Source organism: Dasypus novemcinctus, chromosome 5, assembly GCF_030445035.2.
Source record: "Dasypus novemcinctus isolate mDasNov1 chromosome 5, mDasNov1.1.hap2, whole genome shotgun sequence".
Classification (NCBI taxonomy): Eukaryota; Metazoa; Chordata; class Mammalia; order Cingulata; family Dasypodidae; genus Dasypus; species Dasypus novemcinctus.
Window position 1 is genome coordinate 68,968,270 of NC_080677.1, and position 21,226 is coordinate 68,989,495.

Genomic DNA, 21,226 nt, shown 5'->3' on the forward strand with positions numbered 1-21,226 from the left:
TTGATTGCCAAACCCAACTACATGTGAAAACTTGAGCAACTTGTAGCCATCTTTATTGCTGCTCTTTATTATATTCTCTTTTGTACTTTTATTTTTAGTGGACAGAACTAAGTTTTTGTACCCTAATGACCTGGTTTCATGAACAAAGTTAAAACATATTGCAAAAGAAACTTGATGTCCTGAAAAAGAAGGTACACCATATCCATCTCATTTCATTTAATTGGTATAACTTATTGTCTCACATTAGTTCATTTAGTGTAATAATATATCCTCGTTTAAGCTCTTCCTCTCAGTATAACAATTTATTCTAATCTCTCAGGTGTAAGGTTAAAATGAAACTCTTTGGGTCTTATTCTGGGTTTTACTTTTTGTTTCTACCACATCCTAATCACTTAATTGCAGTTTCAGGTTTCTAAATGACCATCCTCTTTTGGGATTATTCTTATCATTTTTATTTACCTACACAGTTCTGTACAGATCCTTTGTATTAAGTTTACAAAGAAAGATTCTAAAATCTGCCCCTAGAAATAAGTTAGTGAAGATTGAGGCTGCACAGAAAGAAATAGATGGTCAGTTGCTATGAGATATCTGTTGATATGATCATATCATCAGTATTTCCTAGGACAGATGAGTCTTCAGGAGATTTGGTGGCATGTCTCAACATAACACTGTTTAAAACTTACAAGGTATAGTGTTACTAAAGATGGTAAATCACGTAAGGAATGGTGAATGAAAGACTGAAATATAACAGGCATTAAGTTGTAAATACAGTTGAATTTTTTTTAAAAAAAAAAAAGGTCAATAGAAAGCCTGTGTGTTTGCCTCGATGTGATAGTTTTGGTAGGCATTTTTATTGGTTTACAATACCGTAGTATTTAGGTCATCTTCAAACGAAGGTGGGTAGTGTTAGTTCAAGCCAAAATCTCTGAGATTAAATGCTATTGTTGGTTAGAATTGGGGGACGGGGGGTGTCACACAAAATATGCATAGATTGATTTTCAAAGTGTTTCAGAAAATCCCACTTAGAGATTCAAAAGAGCAGCATTAAGCAAAAGAAACTACATTTTTAGCAAAGGAGAAGTTATCATCTTTAATGCCAGTATCAAAAGTTTAAAAAAAAATTTTAATTCTTAGGATGTGTCATTCCCCCAAATTTATTGATTTGAAAAGCCTGGAGTCCTTCAATTTAAACTCATTAATATGGTTGCAAATCTCTGAAAGCTCATCAGTATTTTTATATCATGCAGCATGTTCTCATATGTCTTGGAGATTTCATTGATTTATAAAATCTTCAGTGTTTAAAAATATAGCGGCTGTAATCAATTATTACATTTTTCCCAAAAGCTTCTTTCCCGATATGTAGGCAAAATGAAAATATTTATAAAGTGCTGAGAGAGCCTGGAAGAGGATGGTAGAATTGTATATACAGATAAAACCATGTTTAACAGATGAACTCTGTATAGTGACCCAAAGGTCAAAAGACACACTCAATAAAAGTTCATGTGTGACAGCTTCTAGCTACTCTACATGTCTATTTAAGATTTATAAGGACTTGAGTTTGCTGGGACTGTAGAAGGAAAATGGAATTACCATTAGCCTGCTTTGTGAATGACCCACCCATTGTAGATAACTATAATTAACAGATCATAGTATTTCACAATATGTAACAATCACCCAGTTATATAATTCATAGGTACCAGATTTTAAGATGGCTGAAGGATTACAAGTGATCTTGTTTCCGTTATTGTTTTTCTTTTCTGCTGTTATTAATTACTTTAAAATTAAGAAACATTCCAAACATATAAAAAGCTATAGATGATAAGAAAACAGACACCCCTGCCCTCACTACCCAGATTAACACATGTGGTCAGTCTTGCTTACATTTAATTTCTTTGTTACTTTCATCTGCATCTTTGTGTAGAGGATGTCAAAGCTTTTGGCAATATGGTCACAAAGAGGCTGAGATAAATAGAGTGGAGACACATAGAAGTGACCTGTGACTAAGAACTGCTGATTTTGACATCTCAATAATAAGTCTTTTGTGTTAGTGACACTGTTGTATTCTTTTGAACTTTATAAAAGTAAGCAAGGAGGTGACAATTTAGTATAAAAATGTTCACCACCCTTCCAGCCCTCTTCTGGGCTTAAAGTTCTCAGGGGGAAGTATGTGGATTTGCAAACAAATCCAGGGACTAAGAGCTGATCAACAAAGTCAGTAAACTGACGCATCCCTACAGGAGAAATATAACTCCTCGTGAATTGAACTTTGCCATCCCAGGTCAGGCTTCTGGATGTCTGTAAGAGTTACTATCTGGTCATTCAATGCTTATAATCCTTTCCTGAAAGCTATTATCCCTGAAACTATACTTGTTTCCCTGCTGACAGCAGGTGGCTTTCATCTTTGACCTGGATTTTTATGTTTCTGTCTTTTCATTCCTTGAGGGGACAGGAAAGTCTGCTGCATGGATAGGCAAGGTAAGAGCATTTAAAGATTCTTTTGTTCAAAGGATTGTAATTTCCTTTTGTCAGGTTAAAAAAAAAAAGCAGGTACAGTATAAATTCCTTTCTGGAACAAGTTGAATAGTTAAAATTTTTTTCATAATTATCCTTAAGTATAGATGATAATTGCAAAAGAAAGGGAGGAGGATGTTTGAAAACAAACATTTGTTGTCACTTTTATCTAAAAGTTTTCAAAAGATAATGTGATTACTTGTTTTTCTGATGAAATAATAATGTATACACCTGTTAAAGGAATGTCATGCAAATATTCTATATATCTGTTTATTAATTTTGTAATTAAAAAAAGAGCACCTTCTCTGTATTAGGGGTAAAGAAGTAAACCAAACTAAGTCCCTGGCATTATTTTCATGATAGCCAACCTATCTTTTTATGTATACAGAGTCCACACTATTTTTAGTATTCATTCTAACTCAAAAAATACAAACATAGTCAAGGAAAATTCCATGTATATCATAAATAAGTATGCAAGAAGAATATATGAAAATAAAAAGGGTTTAATTAAGGCTCTGCTTAGTACAAATAGGGCTCTGCTGAACAAAATATAAAAATTAATTATGTGAATTTAAAAATTTACAAGACAAAGGTCATGAGAAAGAGGAGAAAACTTCCCTTGTATTTTTAAATTCATTAAAAAATTACTTACTTTCTCAATAATTTCAGATACTCATTTTTTCCAGGACTCTTACAGGAACATGAAATAATTCTTCCTCTAAGAGGAAATATCAAATAGTTTTGCCCCTTTGCACTAATATCCACATTACATTCATAAAATTCTCTGAGGGTATTAGCATTAAAAATAAGTATCATGGCTAGAAAAATCTGCCTTCACATATCAGACATTTGAAATCCTACAATAACTAACTGAAATATAGATTAATTTTATTATTGTGCAATGACAAATAATAGCAGCACCATGTATCAAATATAATCTTAAGAGCAATTACAGGCATGCTTGTTACTAAAGGGTCAATATACTTATATAAGTATATTATATTTGCATTTTCTCAAAAGAAAATTTATTTCCTTTCCTCTAGATTCTAGTATTTAGGATATTTCTTGAACCAGACTCTACATACCTGATACTTGCCTATCAAGTCAAGACTTAATAGCAAATCATTCTCTTCCTTCATTTGCCTTCCCTCATTTGCCCACTATAAAACAATTTCTGAGGAGACTCAACTTCCTTGGTTCTTCCTGTATTTCTAAAACTTTCATCAATTTTATCCTGTATTTTTAATTGTTCATTAATTTTTAAACATGTATTTATTAAGTACCTACCAGGCAGGTTATCAGTGATATATCCAGGGCAGTTGGTCAGCTCAGGGAATAAGGGGCATATATTCTGGTAAGAATTAAAAGCTACTAGAAAACCAACAAAAAATTATCCTGCTTTTTATTATTATCATGTGCCCACTATCCTGCCAGACAGTCTTTTGTTGGTTCAACTTCTTAGCAATGGCTGTGGTTACTATTGAGTTTCTAGTATGGATATGGATACATATGTGTATGAATATATGTGTATATGTATATATAAGTATTTATGTATGTGTTTGCATGTATATGCATCTGTATTAGTATAGCCAGCACTTTGCACACATGGGCAGCTCCAGATGTTTTTTCCAAGGGTAAGTTCATAGTGATTTGGAGAATCATTTAAAATTTAATACAGTGAAACAAAGTACAAATAGTGAATTGTGATTTTTTGTTTTAATTTGTGCAAATTTTACTTTTGAACATTATTTTTAAATTGTTATAAATCTGAAGAAAAAAAATTAAGAAAATAATTGTTGCTGTTACTGAATTACTGAAAATTATTCTGTTTAGCAGAGGGGGAAATAAAAAATGATCCGTTGTAGGACTCATGTACAATAGCTACACCCTTGGTGTAGTCTATAAAAATAGATGTGGTCTCTGGTCTCAAGGAGCTTATTTTCCTTCTCAGTTCTCTTCACAAGTCTAAAAGTCTTCTGATATGTGCCCTGTTACTATCTTTATATCAATTGAGAATTTGATACCCATATTAACACTGAAAGCAACCTCTCTCTCTCTCTCTCTGCCTCTGTCTCTCTCTTTCTCTCTCTCTCTCTTTCTTCCCTCTTCTTTCCCCCTTGCTTTAAGAATAGCAGATATTTAGATGATGCTTAATTCTCCTGTTTGGAGTCATGGTTTAGATGTTTTTCTCTAGTTTAATTTCATTTTCAGAGTTAAAAAGAAGCCTAGAAAGGAAAATTCCTAGATATATATAACTTAAATTTAGAGTTACCTTTTTATTAACTTTACAGAACATAGATTATATGAGATATTGAATGTTTTATAAAGTTTATATGTCTTTAAATGCAATAATTGAAAAGGTAGACCCAAAAGTAAGTTCTGAAAGCAGAGTTTAAGTGATGGTATATTTATTACATTAAATAGTCTTATTTTTTTAAAAATATGGTCACAGCAGAGCTTGTTGAGTTAAACAAATGAAAATTAATATTAATTTTGTGGTCACAGAGACTATCAATTTAAAAATAAGAACTATGTCTTCTTATGCTGCATTATTGGATTATATAACTCAAGCCTATTTAATTATTTAAATGCTTATGTTTTGCTAAATGCCTAAAGAATATTTTAAATAAAATATTTCACAGAAAAAATATAGAAAATTATAGATTAGTCTTTAAGACTTAATGTTGCTTTTATATGCGTGTCATTATACATATATGTTGGTTTAATATTTAATTGGTAGAGTACTAAATCAAAAAAGGACTATCTTTCAGTCTGTAAGGAGATATTACTAAAGAATGCAAATTTTGATCTTGATAGAAATAATGTACCTATTGGTTCTAGCTTCTATAGAACTCCAATAGCCTGGCATGGTGCTAAGCAATTTATATTAAATTATTCAATTGGATCATCAAAATAACCATATTTCAAGGCATTAATCATATTTTATAGATGAGAACACAGAGACTTGGAGAATTAAATAGACTTTTTTGGATCATGGAGCAAAAAACTGGCAGAGGTGGTATTTAAACCCAAGTCTGCCTTATCTACTGTAGCCGAAAAAATGCATCTTGTCATTCAGTGAAACTAAATTTCTTTCATTGCATTAGCATAATGAGAAGAATTTCATGTTGGAAACTCTTGGAAAAGGACAAAACTGCCTTTTCTCTAATTTTGAAAGTTCAAGGAGTAAATATGTAAGCTCTGTGTCTTTGTAAACACCCTGACCAGTTTCAGTCAATTGATGGAACCATGCTGTTAAGCCTTTATCTTTGTTTTTGTGTTTTTTTCCTTTTTCTCAGAATGATGTAGGAGGACAGCGCAGCTTGATAAATAAATGGACAACATTTCTTAAGGCCAGATTGATTTGTTCAATTCCTGGAAGTGATGGGGCAGACACTCATTTTGATGAGCTTCGTAAGTCACATGTTCCTTAATACTAAGAAAAGTCTTACTGTCTAACTAAGTAACTCAGCATCTATTTTATTTTAGCCAAATGGCCCTACCATAGGTTACAGAAATGGTTTTGATTAAACTTGTACACAAAAAGCACGTAGAGATACTCTAGATCTGGGCACAACTTAATGAAGCAGCTTCTTTCTTTAATGAGTCCTCAAAGTTAGGGAAGGAAACAAAACTCCAGCAAGAGAAGGAAAACTGTTGGGTTTGGACTACAACATACCGTCCATCTGTTTTCCATGCAGCCTTTCCCTGCTGAAGGAGAATGGGTAGGTTTCACTCTGGTTCCTTAATCTATAGATGCCCTCTGCTGGAGAGCGTGGGAGGTTTGGTGACCAGTGTCTGACTTGTAATAAAAAGGATACTAAGAGAAGCTTTCAAATGGATTCTTGTCTTTCATTTCCTTTCTTTATGTCACCCCAAGCTAATTCTAGAAGGATTTTTGTTGATTTTCTATAAATTTAGTATCAAAAGTTTTTATCTTCTTGAACTTTGTTTTTGCCATGAAAAATTGACTATCCATATCATTAAATGATTTTATCAGGATTATATTTTTTAGGATTAAAGTATATATTCAATATTCATGGATAACTTCTCATGTTGTATATATGTACCCTGACATCTTAGGTAATAATTCAAAGACTAATAGTTCTGATAATTTAGTATCTATACTCTACTAATTACATAGTTATTTTCATACTTGTTACCACACATAAAAGTGATTAACTAATAGGTTGACATAATTTCAGGAAAACATGTCGTTTAAAGTGTCTTTTAAAAAAACAGCAATAATAATAATTTAAACAAAAAACAAAAAAACAACCAAACCCAGATTGCTAGATAGAATACAGAAAATAAAATTTAAAAGCAATTTAAAATTGACCAACATACGTATATGTATTTATATACATACTTTGTAGTATGGATTAATTTATATAAGCTGTAAATACGTCTGGCATATCATGTTGATAAAACAAGCTTATAAATATACAATAACAGCTATAATTTCAAATTTTTTGTAAATTTAAAATTTTTTATATTCCCATAAATCACCAACTTCTATAAAAAGAAAATCCTGAGATGCTGGCATAAAGTTCTTTATTTCTGAAATTAAACGCTATACAGTGAGAAAAGGATGCTTATGTGCCAAACCTGCATTTTAGCCTGATTTTTTTTCCACAATATTTTAGCAATAACTTTGAGGTTTAAATTCTATTAGTTAACACCAAAAAAATAATCTGTGATTTTGGTTTCTATTCTCTATGAATTTGTATATTCTTAATAAGAAATAGTTTTGGAGATTGGCAAGTGAACCATCTCATTTATCGGTGATTTAAATAAACACCTAAAAGTCCAACTCAATGTCACACAACTGGTGAGCAAACCAATTTTTAACCTTAATTTCTTAAGTCATAATACAGTAACTCTCACTGTTCCTCAATTTTAATAATTATAATAATTTGGGTGAAATTACCCAAGAAAGGGAAAGCAATATCTTTACAATAAAGATTTGCACATGAGTTAGAAGCTCTGTCCTTCTCCCAAGTGTGTGTGCTTGTGCACATACACGTGCACACATTTGTTCTTACCCTCTTACACCCACGTGTTGGTCTCCTCAGAAGGGAGATTAAGGTTCAATTTTTGAGTGACATTTTGTACTTTAATAAATGTGGACTCCAGACTCTTTTTGAACTCTACGAAATCTTGTGTGGGCCATGGCCATGCCCGTCACACCCTACAGCTGGGTTGATTCAAGTCATGGGCATCAGAGCAGCTCTGAGTCCTTGGTTTCTTGGCCTCAAGCCAGGGGCTTGGGCCTGGAATCTGTAAGGTCCTTGCCTACATTCCTGCTCTCCCTTTCCACCCCTTGTCCCTCCCCTTTCCATTCAGCCCCTGCCTTCTTTTCTCTGCTTCTCTATTTGCAACTCTGTTTCCAAAAGAGGTGGGTGAAAGGGGAAAGGACTGGTCTAGGACATGGTGAAGTAGGGTCTAGGACTTGCAGAGTTGAAGCCTACCCCCAGAAAAACCTACTGCAACCAGAGACAAGCCTCAAATCAGGTGTTTGCCATGTGCTTGGAATCTGGAGTATGGAGTAGAAGCTGATCTCGTTTGACTCCGCCAGGGCATGGAACCTAGAACAGGCCTCGCCATGGTTGCATAACTGGCTGTGGTCTGAGCTGGCCTTGTTCCCAGACTTGCATGCTTCTCCCTTGGAGGATGTATGGCATGCAGCCAAGGAAGCTGCCTGGAAGAATGGGAGTCCCGGGTTTAAACATTTCTGAAGGAAGGTAGGGCTGAAGGAAGGTGCGGACTAGAGGAGGGATGCTTTTATACTGAGTAAGTAGACCACGTATTTGTGTAAAACTAAAATAGTGTTTTTAAATAAAATACTTATTTCATAAAAAGTTTAAAAATTTAATTAAATTTTAATGTTTGTTTAAATACAGTCTCCTAAACATTGCATAAATAAAGAAAAAGCAAACATTTTTTCACACTGGAAACTAAAAACTGTACTGAATAATTAATATTTTTCCCATTTATAGAAGATATTTACTTACTCCCCACAAGAGATGAAAGAAATCCTGTAGTATACGGAGTGTTTACTACAACGAGGTATGTTCAGAAAAATGCTTTTAATCCTTCTAGAGAATTCTTATGCATATGTAAACCAATAGAGTTATACATTACTTTTTTGTTCCTTCCTTTTTTTTAGGTAGCACGTCATGCACATTTCTGGAGTTTGCTTCTTCAGTTCATGTTTCTTAGAAATCTTTTCATATCAGTGCAAGAAACTATCCTTGTTCTTTTCACAAAGGCATAATATTCCCTATACTATTGCCGTAATTTATTTATGTAGACATTTCAGTTGTTTCCAATCATTTGCTGTTTCAAATAATGCTACAATGACTAGCCTTGTACATATACCATACCCCACAAGATTGAGCACATCTGTAGGATAAACTCCTAGAATAGAATTTTTTAATCAAAAAGTACAATCATGTTCAATCATAATAAATACTTCCAAGATGTCGGTCATAGAAATATTATGTCTTAATCATTGGTTAGGCTGTGATCATGAGATGAGACACAGTTGACTTGTAAATGCTATCACATGTCATCTTATTTGCACTTCCCCATTATCTTGTAAGAATGGAATGAATGTTAACATCATCATTTCACTCTCGCTAATTAATGCAAAGGAAATAATGCATTACTTGCCCAAAGAAGAGCCACCGATTAGTACAAATTAGATTACAAATGAGAATGTTTTCATAATGTCTTTCCCTGTGTTCTTGCCCTCTCTTTGCATAATGCTCACATATACTTGTCTTTGAGATTCTGGCTTTCTTTAAGAGTTCTACCAGTATCAACTGAGCTTTCTCAGAGAATATGTGAATCTTATTATCTTAATTTTATTTCATCCAATAAGTGCATTTGACTATGTTCAAAGCACATCTTTACTCCTATTACATATTATTGCCTACAACACATTCTTTGAAATATTTTTCATTCTTTTGACCAGTTTAGCTCTCAGTTTATATCAATATATATTAATATTGGGCTTGAAAGAATTGGAGGTATTGGTATTGGAGGAATTGTCTAGTGGTCTTTCTTTTAATAAATTTTTAAAATATTTTAGATGGAAATTATTGTTGAATTCCCTTTGTGTGGCATAACTCGTTTAGATCATAATACTTTACGTATAAACTAAAATACACCACTGATTCATAATATACATGAAGATAAAATACTATTTGATAAATTATAAAATATTGAATGTGAATATTTAAAGATGAAAATAAAGAAGGTATCCCAAGAAGCTACTGTTTTAGACTTTATTTTCCCATTACTTTATATTTCAATATAACAAAATGCCAGAAGATCAAGTGCCTGTACTTACTGAAGTTACGTATCACGGCCCTAGTTCTCTTGGCACCTTTCCATTCACAGAACTTTCTTTGAAGTCATTGTGTGTACCACACAACAGGCAGATATGTGCCAGGGAAATGTGGCTCCAAGATAGTTTTCTTTTTTCCCTACCAAGTTTCTGCCCACCCATGGTGTGAAATTACAAGTCAACTTTTCCTTCTTAGTATGCTTTATTGTTTTATTTTTAATGCTTCCCTGAAGACTGAGGTAATACTAGGATGTGTGTCCCATTCTTTGTCCAATGAGAAGACATAATTAACCTACAATAGGGGCAATGTGTTAAACATGATGCATCATTCCTGTAAAATATCATAGGCAGAGCAAGTGACTTTTATGGGAACATCACCCCATTTCCTTAGTTTCTTCTGGTTTTCCTCTAGCTGCCTGTTTACCATCACCTCCTGAAGTTTCCCATTAATGTCATTCCAAGTATATTATGGTTGAGTTATTCACGTTAAAGAATCATTAGCTCATTTATGTTGTGCTGGTATGATATATCTCTTAAGTCATAAGGGCGAGCTCATTTATAAGAACAGGAATCATTAAAAGTTTTAGACTCAAAAAAAATGTCTTTTAATTTCCAGAAATAAAATAAAAAAGTTACATCTGATGGCATTGTTAACACTTTTCATCATTAGTTTGCAAAAAATTGTTGAATTCATATAGCGCTTTACTGCCTATTAGTAATGTGGCTGCCAATCCTGTGTGATTAACATTAATGAAACTTACATATCCAAGGAGAAACAAAAAATATTGTGTCTAAATATTTTAAATCAGTTTAATTAAAATCAAATGAGGAAATTATTTAATAACCAGTATTTATGTACATTCACTAACTTTAAGAAAGCAGGTAAATGAAAGTGTTATTAACCATGTATCTAAATAATTCCTTTTTAAAATAATAGGTAATTATAACTTTTTAGAAAGAATTCCGTTATAATAACTTTGAATAAAATTTGAATAAACTTTGAATAAAATTCTCCTTCATAATAGTCCTTATCCTCCAGTTTTTCTAGTTAATTCCTAATTTTTGACTAGTTGTCAGTTTTGATGTTGTCTCCTCCCTGAAAACAGCTGTTTGCTCTACTGGGCACCCATCAGTGTGCACCTGGAACTTTCTGTAATTATCCATACTGTAGAGCTTATCTCAGTTTAGTCATGATTATTAGACTGTAATATCCTTGATGACATGGACACATTTTGTTTACAGCACCTGGTACAGAGCATGTACTCCATCAGTTTTGGCCCAGCACCTCGCATATAATATATACTCAATAAGTGTCAACTGAACCAGTGAATGATTGAAGCGTGTCATTTTCTTTCAGCTCGATCTTCAAAGGTTCTGCCGTTTGTGTATATAACATGGCTGACATCAGAGCAGTTTTTAATGGTCCATATGCTCATAAGGAAAGCGCAGACCATCGTTGGGTGCAGTATGATGGAAGAATTCCTTATCCCCGACCAGGAACAGTATGTATCCAACCAAGTAAATGAATTATTATCTTAAGCACATATTTCATTTCGAATTCTGTTATAATGAACTATGCTATTCACACAGCAGTATGTGCTGTGGATTTAGAATTATTATTTATTAATAGTGATATACTTGCATTTCAATCCTTAATTATAATTTAGCATTTTTCTTTTGAATAATAATTTTAAAAGTATTATAGAAAACAATGGAGTGTATTGTAAAGAGCAGATTATGCTGAGAATACAGTGCTTATCTCCAGTAAACCTATGGAATCATGAAAATGATTTAGTGATCTAGAATAACAAACATTCTGAATTAGATGAAAATGTCAAGTAAGTATTTATTCACCACATATAGCTCTGTATATGTCAAGATTATTTTTTAGTCCAAACTTCTAGTTTGAAAAGACAATATCAGTTATAACGGTTCATTTAAATGAATGACTTCCTTGCTATGAGTTTGTCGTTTCTTTATTACATTACACCTTAGAAAAATATACATTTTTAAATGGAGAAGAAACTTTAGAGAACCCTGACGTTCTGTCATGGCATAAATAGTATAAATCCAAATAGTTTAATTCATGTTTAAAAAACAGCTAAAGGAAGTAAGAAATGTATTTTATAATTTATGAATTTATTTTAAAAATTACTCTGCCGTTTAAAGTGCTGAACGTGCTTTACAGATATAAGGCTTTTTTTTCCCTTTCATTTTGTTGATGTGATTAAAATAACTTATTATAGTTTATTTAAATGATCCCGGATTGATTAACTGGTTTTAAAAAAAGAGGAAAATTGCCTGTGTTTTATTATGAGTTCCTCCCCCCCAGTTAGGACTCATTCTAGTATTTCTATCAAGAGGTCTAAAATAATCATCTAAATCTCTGAGAAAAATCATTGACTTGAAACTCCTCAAATTCTACTAATAAAATGTTGTGTTTTCTTATGTTCATTCTTAGAGGTAGACAACTGGTAGCCATGCTTTCTGAATTCTCTTTATATCCTTAAAGAGATCATTTACTTAAATTCGTTGAATAATTTACTTAAATTTGAGAAAACACTATACAATTGACTCTATTTTCCCTTTCATAATTCTGCAATATAAATATATTTCAGGAAGTTTTCTGACTTAATTATCACAATTTTAGTGCACTTCTTTTTTTGGCAGAGCAATTGTAAGTTTTCAGGATTCACTTTTATGTTGTTTTCCTTGAACATCAAAGTTGTGGCAACTTTTTTGCTTTTGCTTTTGTTTGTTTTTGCTTTTGTTTTTTGTTTTAAGATTTATTTAGCACTTAGGGTGGGCAGACACTTTTCTAAATGCTTTACAAATCTTGATTTACTTAATCTTCGTGATGACCCTTGAAGCCAGGTACTTTCATTATTCTTGCTGTTTTACAGATGAGGGCTCTCAGGTGACAGGTGCAGTAACTTGCCCAAGGTCATAAAGCTAGTGAGTGGTCAAGCTGGATTTTAACCCAGATATTTTGTCTGCAGGGTCCAAACTCACAGTCCTTACAATTTGCTTCTGTGTTAAAGAAATTAAATTTATGTTAAATTATGTTCATTTTCCCCTTCCATGAAAGAATTTCATGTAAGTTTTTTCTTTTTTTTCTTTTTCAGAAAGAAACTCTAATGGGAAATTTTTTATTGTATTAGTATTCTGAGCTTAAATATAATAGAATGTCACATTCGGAGCTGTTGCTACATATGTTTGTTTTAAAAAAATGTAAAGACTGTGACAATTCAGGCTATTTAAACAGTTTTTCAATTTTCTGGATATTTCAGGAGTAAGGATTTGTGGCTCAAACCATCCATATTAATAGCAAATTATTTGCATATATATGTAGATACAACAATTGAGTCCTATAATTGAAGAAAATAAAAATGATTGTATGCTCAGTTTTCAAATAGAGTATAAATTAGAGATGCTGTAGAGGTGGTGGTTGTCACCCCTTTGCCTGCTCTTGTCTGAAAGAGCTGTATTACATAAGACTTACAAACAACTCACATTTTCCATAACTCCCCTCCTAAGTACACCACTATTCCTCTGAAATCTGTTAAGTGACACTTCCCACAAAAGAGTAAAATATAAACATCATTGAGAGGAGTTCCTCATCAATGAAAAAAGAAGTCCAAAATTGTGTTCAACAGACCAGTGTCTGCTGTTGAGTACTTAAAACATAAAATATTCACACTGTAGAAATTTTCTTTAAAAGTTCAAATTATCTAGGAAATAGGCTGTATTCAAACTACCAAAGGAATATTGAACTTGTTTTTTAAGAAAATAATATAGTAAAGGAAAACCATTTTCAGACATAAGGTAGGGTCATTTAATGGAGTTTTGTTCCTTTATCTTTAATAAGCATCAGTATTTCTCAAGGAATTCCTATGCTTTTTAAAATGTGCACACACATTAGCATCTGAAGTTAAGCTTTGAGAATAATACCTTGTAACTCATCTTTCATCCTTAGCCCTACTTGGGCCACAATCTGTAATGAGGACTGAAAAACAGTCTCCTACAGAATGACTACTCCAGAAACTCTCTTTGATCAGGCAGATTATGTCCTTTTGTAGAACTAAGAGACATTAAAAAAAATCCTACTTTTGCTAAAAAGTATTACCTTTGCCTTATGATTTCATTAAATGGGAGTTCTTTGTTCTGAAATAAACTCAGATAATATCTTTGCTGATTTTAGATGGGGAACAACCATATACGCCAATCTAAATTTATTTGTGTAATGCATTAATAATATAAAGGTAGCATATATATATATATATATTTATTTATTTATTAACCAGCCCTTTCCCATTGCTCTCTGTAAGAAAGTGACTTCCATTCCTATAGATAGGTTTGTAGGCAATCTCTAGAAAGCTAGAGTAGCCAAAGGATATTGATAATTTCCAAGTATTTTTTTAGATTCTCTTTGAAATCATTATGACCAAAATTGGAAGATATCTAAAATAATGCATAAATGTGTAACCTCTTTACTTCATCATTTCTTCAATAATTTTTCTTAATATTATCTTATTTTTGTTTTGCATAATTGCTACTAGTCTGATTTTCTTCATTATATTTTGCATTTTGAATGCTGATGTGGAAGTTAGGAAAATCATATATCCGATATGAAAACCTATTACACAAATATGAGTTTTGCAAATCACAACCCAAATAATGCTGCATTCATAAAATCACAGAAATTATATTTCATGGTATATCATGTAACTGCATATGTAAAATTTGAGAATGTAAGGACTGGAATGAGTGCTAGAAACCACATAGTATATAATTCACCTAATTTTACAGAGGAGGAAACTGATGCCCGGATTTATTAAAAAACTTTCCCTGAATCGTATCACCAAAAACAGCAGAAAGAATAATATTGTCTGAACAGTCTACTCCTTCCTGCATTTTTTTCTCTAATATTTACCTGATCGGTGTACTGCCAAAGGCCCTAAGGAAAGTTACCTGCATTTATTTTGCAAAAACTCCTGGCACTCTCTTTCATCGATTTTTAAAAAGCCCAGTTTCAGTTTATGTTTTTCCAATGAAGCTATGATTCTTTCTATTTTCTGCAAATCTCCAGCTCAAAAATTTTAATCCAATGACATTATTGAACACTCCCCATGATGCAGACTTTGTGATAAGAACTTGTATGATACCTAATTACATACTGACAACTCCATGATAGTGTAGATATTATTATCCATATTTTATGGATAAGAAAAAATGCAGCAAGGCTAAATACATGTTCAAGATCAGAGTTTGTGAAATGGTACATCTGGGATTAAATTTAAATCTACCTAATTCCATATCAAATGCCATCAACTCCATGTCATTCTATTCAAAGTGATAAAAACAAACAAACAGAACCTTGCATTTTTACCCCCAGGGATCCATCTGTTCTCTGCACAGAAAATAATGAAATTTCGAAACCTTACTTTTCTTGTCTTTGATCATAATTGAAGAGAATCTATCTTACTTTACTAAAAGCACTGCCAAATAATTTGCATTCTAAAAAATGATCAGAACTTTTACTAAAAGCCATTTGACACTTTAGTTAAAAATGTAACCAAACGATTTAAACCATCTTTACTTTGACATGTTCTGCAGCCGTATTACATATAACATTAATAGCATATAGCCATATTGCTATTAATATTGAAATATAAATTGTTCACTCTAGCAGTGACTTCTGTTGACAATAACACTCATAAATGCTACTCAGTTAAATAAACTCTCAACATGCCATAGCTACTTCAATCTTTGAAGTTTTGACATAATGCTGTACTTCCTATGGCTAAAGAAACCAAACCTAGACTAGCATTTCTATGCTGTCACTACTCTACAATATTAAAAAGTCCGGAAACTCTAAGATGTACAAGTATTCAGCTAGAGTGCCTTCACTTCAGGTGATTCTTCTGCCCTCTAGTGTTCAAATCAAGTGCCTGAACGTATTCTATTCTGTTCAGATGGATTTTTTTTTCTTTTTTTCCCTCTTTATTATTTTTTTAAATGTTATATTAAAAAAAAATTTAAGAAGTCCCCATATATCTCCCATGCCCCTCACCCCACTCCTCCCACATCAACAACCTCTTTCATCATTGTGATACATTCATTGTATTTGGTGAATACATTTCGGAACACTGCTGCACCACATGGATAATGGTTTACATTGTCTTGCTGGGTCTTGGTAACAAGAAGTTTCAAATGACATGAAATCTGGAAGAACCCACCATACAATGTTGGATCCGAAATGAAAATCAAATTGAGGTCAGGACAAAAGTAACAGACTGTTAGAAAACCCAGAACCTCTATAGAAGCTTTGCAAAGGCAGAATATTTCATTTTTGGTATTTGTTTTATGACAACAGTTTTACTCTGAGTTTTATCCTTTATTATGAGGAATTTTTAAAAGACTTCTGCATAAATATAAAATACTAGCAAATGTTTATTTGAAAGTGAGTTTCAATTTTTAAACCATTCCCATTTCAGAAAAGTGAGAAATAAGTACTTGTGCCTGAGGTTCAAATATTTAAGAAGTGTATGTTTCTTGAATCATTTTTCCACAGTTTTTGACAATTTCTAAACCCCTTATTTTATAAAAATGACTATTTTAAAATCCGTTTCTCCCCAAAATGCTCTTACGTTAACTTTTTTTTAGCTTTACTTTTAAAGTTCAAGACTTGGCAAGTGGGTGTAGCTCAGTGGTTTGAGCACCTACTTTCCAAGTACAAGGTCTGGGTTCAATCGCTGGTACTTTATAAAAAATAATAAAGTCAAAACTTACACATGAATGTCCCAACTGAGGCTCCATATTTTGGTAGGGGGCAAAAGGAGGCAGGTTTACATACCGTATTTTAGGTTTATACCTTGATTTTATAGGATGGACCCTTGTGAATGATACACACATTCATTGTACTTCCCACGAATGGCTTAAATGCCAGCAAAACCTGCCCTTTCATTGTATATAGCTATTAAAAAGAGCAGAAAAATGGTGCACATAGTGATTAAAAAGATTCATGTGATTTTTTTGTTGTTGTTCAAAAAGTTGAAACACAGCCATATTTAAAGAAACATTATGAGGTGGTAAAAAGCATGAATTCATAGGCGCAGAGGGTAGATTACAGGTTATCAGGGCTGAAGAGAATGCAGAGTTATTGCTTAATGGATATGGAGTTTCTTTCCGAGGTGATGAAAATGTTTGGGTAATGGATGTTGGTGATGGTAGCACAATATTTTTATATAATTAATACCACTGAATTGTTCATTTGAAAGTGGTAAAAATGAGAAATTTTGAGTTGTATATGTTACTACAATGTAAAGTTTTAAAAAAAAGTATGCTGAACTACATATATCTAAAGACTTGGCTTCTCAGCTCAGCTCACTGGACACTAAACAAATGCTCATTTTCACTTCATTTTTCTTTCCTTAAAATTGTAGTAGTTATTTTTCTATTGTTTGCTCTTCTTTTTTATTAGGAGGAAAGAATCACTAGTCCACATGATGTCAAAACTACTAAGCTAACCTCCTTCCTGTTTATTGCCTTCTGTGGTTTATTTTTTTGTTTTTAAGATTTATTTTTTATTTATTTCTCTCCCCTTTCCTGCCCCTCCTGCCCCAGTTGTCTGTTCTCTGTGTCCATTTGCTGTGTGTTCTTCTGTGACTGCTTCTATCCTTATCAGCAGCACCAGGAATCTGTGTTTCTTTTTGTTGCATCTTCTTGCTGTGTCAACTCTCCGTGTCTGTGGTGCCATTCTTGGGCAAGCTGCACTTTCTTTCATGCTGGGCAGCTCCCCTTACGGGGTGCTTTCCTTGCGCATGGGGCTCCTCTACGAGAGGGACACCTGTGCGTGGTACGGCACTCCTTGCGCACATCAGTGCGGTGCATGGGCCAGCTCCACATGGGTCAAGGGGGCCCGGGGTTTGAACCATGAATCTCCCATGTGGTAGGTGGATGCCCTATCCATTGGGCCAAGTACACTTCTTATTTTTGAATATACTATATTCTTTGAGGGGGAAAGAAAAAAAGATTAACATGTCCTTTAAAAATTTATGAGTAAGAATTGTTTAATCTCAAATATTTCTTGAATAAATTTCTCCCCTCTGCAAAGCAACTGAGGAATTCAGACCTCTACAAAAATGAAAATGTCTTGTCAGAAACTTCATCAATATATTAAGCAATCATCTGTTTACTTTAAAGGTCTACCACAAACACTGTTAAGAAAATTTCCTTCTACTACCAAATGTAAAATAACAAAATCTCTCCATGTCCATTATGTTTTGAATTTTCATTTGAACAAGAAGACCCACCATGAACAACTCCTCACATAGGTTTTTCTCTTGAGAAGCTCTAAAAGGGCTGAACAGTTTCTTCCTTTCCAAAGGCCCCCATTGTCTATCTTCTGTAAGATGAGATAAAATTTCCCAAATTCAGGATGTGGGTATGGATGTATCTGAGTTCTTCTTTATTTCTTCTTTATTTATAAACTTGCTAACTTTGCAAAGAAATATTGAAAAACCACAGGGTCTTTGTAATGCTAAGGCCTCTGGCAGTTCATCTTACCAAATGCAGTACCATGGACCAACTTTGGGACCTGGAATGTCCACCTATTCTTAAAAAGACCTTTTATACTCACATACAAAGGCATCACTGCCTTAAATGAAATAAGTTTATGATTTTGCTTAAAGAAGCAAATAGACTGAATCATTACAGTAATGTATAATAATTATGTTAAGACATTTTTAGGCCACATATATGTAGTGGTACTTTACCTATAACTAGAATGATTGCTGAGAAATTTCAACTTTTACCTTAACCAAATGTCCCAAGAGTAGAGGTTTGAGGTAACTATGGTATACAAAAGTTACCAAACTGACTGTCCTCCACTTAAAATATTTGCCTTTGCAGTGAGACATTTTGTGTGACACTCTGTCCTATAACATTTTTTTTTCAAAGAGACCTTTTTTTATTATCTATCTATCTATCTATCTATCTATCTATCTCCTCTCCCTCCATAGTCTGCTCTCTGTGTCCATTCGCTGTGTGTTCCTCTGTAGCTCCTTGTATTCTTATTAGGTGCCTCTGGGAACTGATCTTGGAACCTTCCAGAGTGGGAGAGAAGAGATCCTTCTCTCGCGCCACTTCAGCTTCTGTGTATACCACATTTCTTATTGTCTCTTCTCTGTGTCTCTCTTTGTTGTGTCATCTTGCTGCGCCAACTCTCTGGGTGGGCCAGCACTTCTGCGCGGGGCAGCACTCTGCACAGGTCAGCACTCCGCGTGGGCCAGCTCACCACACGGGCCAGCTCGCCTTCACCAGGAGGCCCTGGGTATTGAACCCTGGACCTCCTATATGTAGACAGGAGCCCAGTTGTTTGAACCACATCCGCTTCCCATATCAGCTTTTAAATTAGATCTAGGTTGTCACCTAGGCTATACCATTAAGTAAGAATTTTCTTGATTATTTTGTAAAGAAGAGATATTTTAAGGTTGATTTACAAACACAGGTATATCTGACTAAAGAAAAATGTGTAATTCAGAAATAGTATTCTAATCTTCCTCTTGAGTTGTATACTATTAGACTGCTGAGTATAATAGAATTCCCTCACATTTTCTCACACTGTGTTCCCATTTATGTACCTCAGAAACATGACAACTACTTTTTGTTGTTACTTATTTTTATTTTTTTATAGTATGTAAAAAAAAAATTTACAGTTTCATTTTCTTCCCCCAAAAAAGTGACATACATTAACCTCTGTCGTTGTTCTCCTGATTTTTCTCTCTCTCCAGTATTTAAAATAGAATCCATATCTGTTATAGATGGACTCTGAAATGGGTAAGCAGGAGGCCTAGAATGACAAAGACTAAAATTTGCATTTTTGTACTTTGCAAATAAAAAGTCAGACTTCCTTTCCATATTTATTTTATTTTTCCAGATTTGTTAAAAATGAAAGCCTACTTCAGTCCCCCTTTGTGCTCTCTCTTCCCTCTCATTAGTCATTCTTCTGATTAGTTTAAAAGGAGACTGCAACCTGTAGAGAATAGCCTGAAGCAGCAGGGGAAGAAAACTTTTAACAGCTGTCTGGTGCTTTGCCAAGGGGCAAAGTTCTCTCATTGGATAAAAACCATTTTTCTCCTCTTATCCATTGCTTCCCGCCGTACTACTAAAGGCCCTATACAAACATGCAGTTCTGCCAAGCATAACACACTCACACCTCCCCAGCTGCGGCAGCCAGCCGGGGGAGATAGGCCCTCAACCACGGCTGGCTGCTGTTGGGTTTACCCTTTCATCTTGGGGTCTGTCTGGGCAGGTTCCCCTTTTTTCTTCTACTCCTGTCTGCTGGTATTAATGTTTCCAGCAAGATAGTGACAATTTAAAGTTTGGGCAATTGCTTCTCTCCCGCCCTCCCCAACTGTCTTGGTTTTTAAAAACAGTCTGTAGACACACAGATAACTTCCCTGATTTATTTCCTACAATCACAAGCGCTAAAGTTATGCACAGGCTAATGTTAGAAAGCTGAAGGCAGAAATAAATGAGCCTCTACAGAATACTCAGGTAGACTGTGCTAATAGCTAGAAACTACAAGTAATCATACGTGGAGAAAAATTCACTAGATTTTTAATATCTTTTTAATACCTGGGATAGAAAATACCTGCAACAGAAAAAAATTCTGGAGATGTTTGAAGGCAAATAAATAATTGGATATGACCATCTGCTTCAGTGCTTCAGTTATAGCATTTTCCCACCACACTTTCTCCTTGTTTTATTTGGATTTTTCTTTCCTAATTTACTTTTACCTGCATATGCTGCTTGGCATCTCAAATTATTTTTTAGGTCTCTATGCTGCCTAGCTATATGATATCAAAGCAAAAATTCCACTGGTTTCAATGTACTAAAATAATATTTGGTTCAAACTGTACTATCTTAAACCCCGGGGAGTAACTGTACCAAATCACTTTCATTTGTGAAAGCACAGTGGAGACAAGAACCTGAGAGATGGCGCATAGCAACCTAGGAGATAAAAATTGTACTGAACACTGGCATCATGCCATGAGGGAAGGCTTGCCATAAGAAAAAATATCTTTTCAAAGAAGATCATTTTGTAATAGTCAATAGAAGCCAGGTTTTCTGTCTCTTTTATATTTTATTCCTCTTTTCCTCAGAGATGAACAGAGGAAAATTGCCACATTTGTTTCTTTGCTAGAAGTTCATATGTTCATTCAACTCCATTTTTTTACACTAAAAATTCTAATCATTTAAAAATTTGACATCTAAAACTGTAGCCTGAATATTATGATATTATTTTTTTTCCAAATTTTGGCTACTGTACAACAACAAAGTCAAAAGATTTTTACT

At 33.6% G+C, this 21,226-nt stretch overlaps 1 protein-coding gene across 1 annotated transcript in view; it reads left to right on the plus strand.

The window, feature by feature from the left end:
• Window positions 1–21,226, plus strand: part of SEMA3D (semaphorin 3D) — a 205,694-nt gene that overhangs the window by 156,825 nt on the left and 27,643 nt on the right. Inside the window, exons 9-11 of the mRNA XM_058297091.2 lie at window positions 5,811–5,925; window positions 8,511–8,580; window positions 11,223–11,367. Coding sequence (XP_058153074.1) covers window positions 5,811–5,925; window positions 8,511–8,580; window positions 11,223–11,367 — 330 coding nt within the window. The remainder of the gene's footprint in view (window positions 1–5,810; window positions 5,926–8,510; window positions 8,581–11,222; window positions 11,368–21,226) is intronic.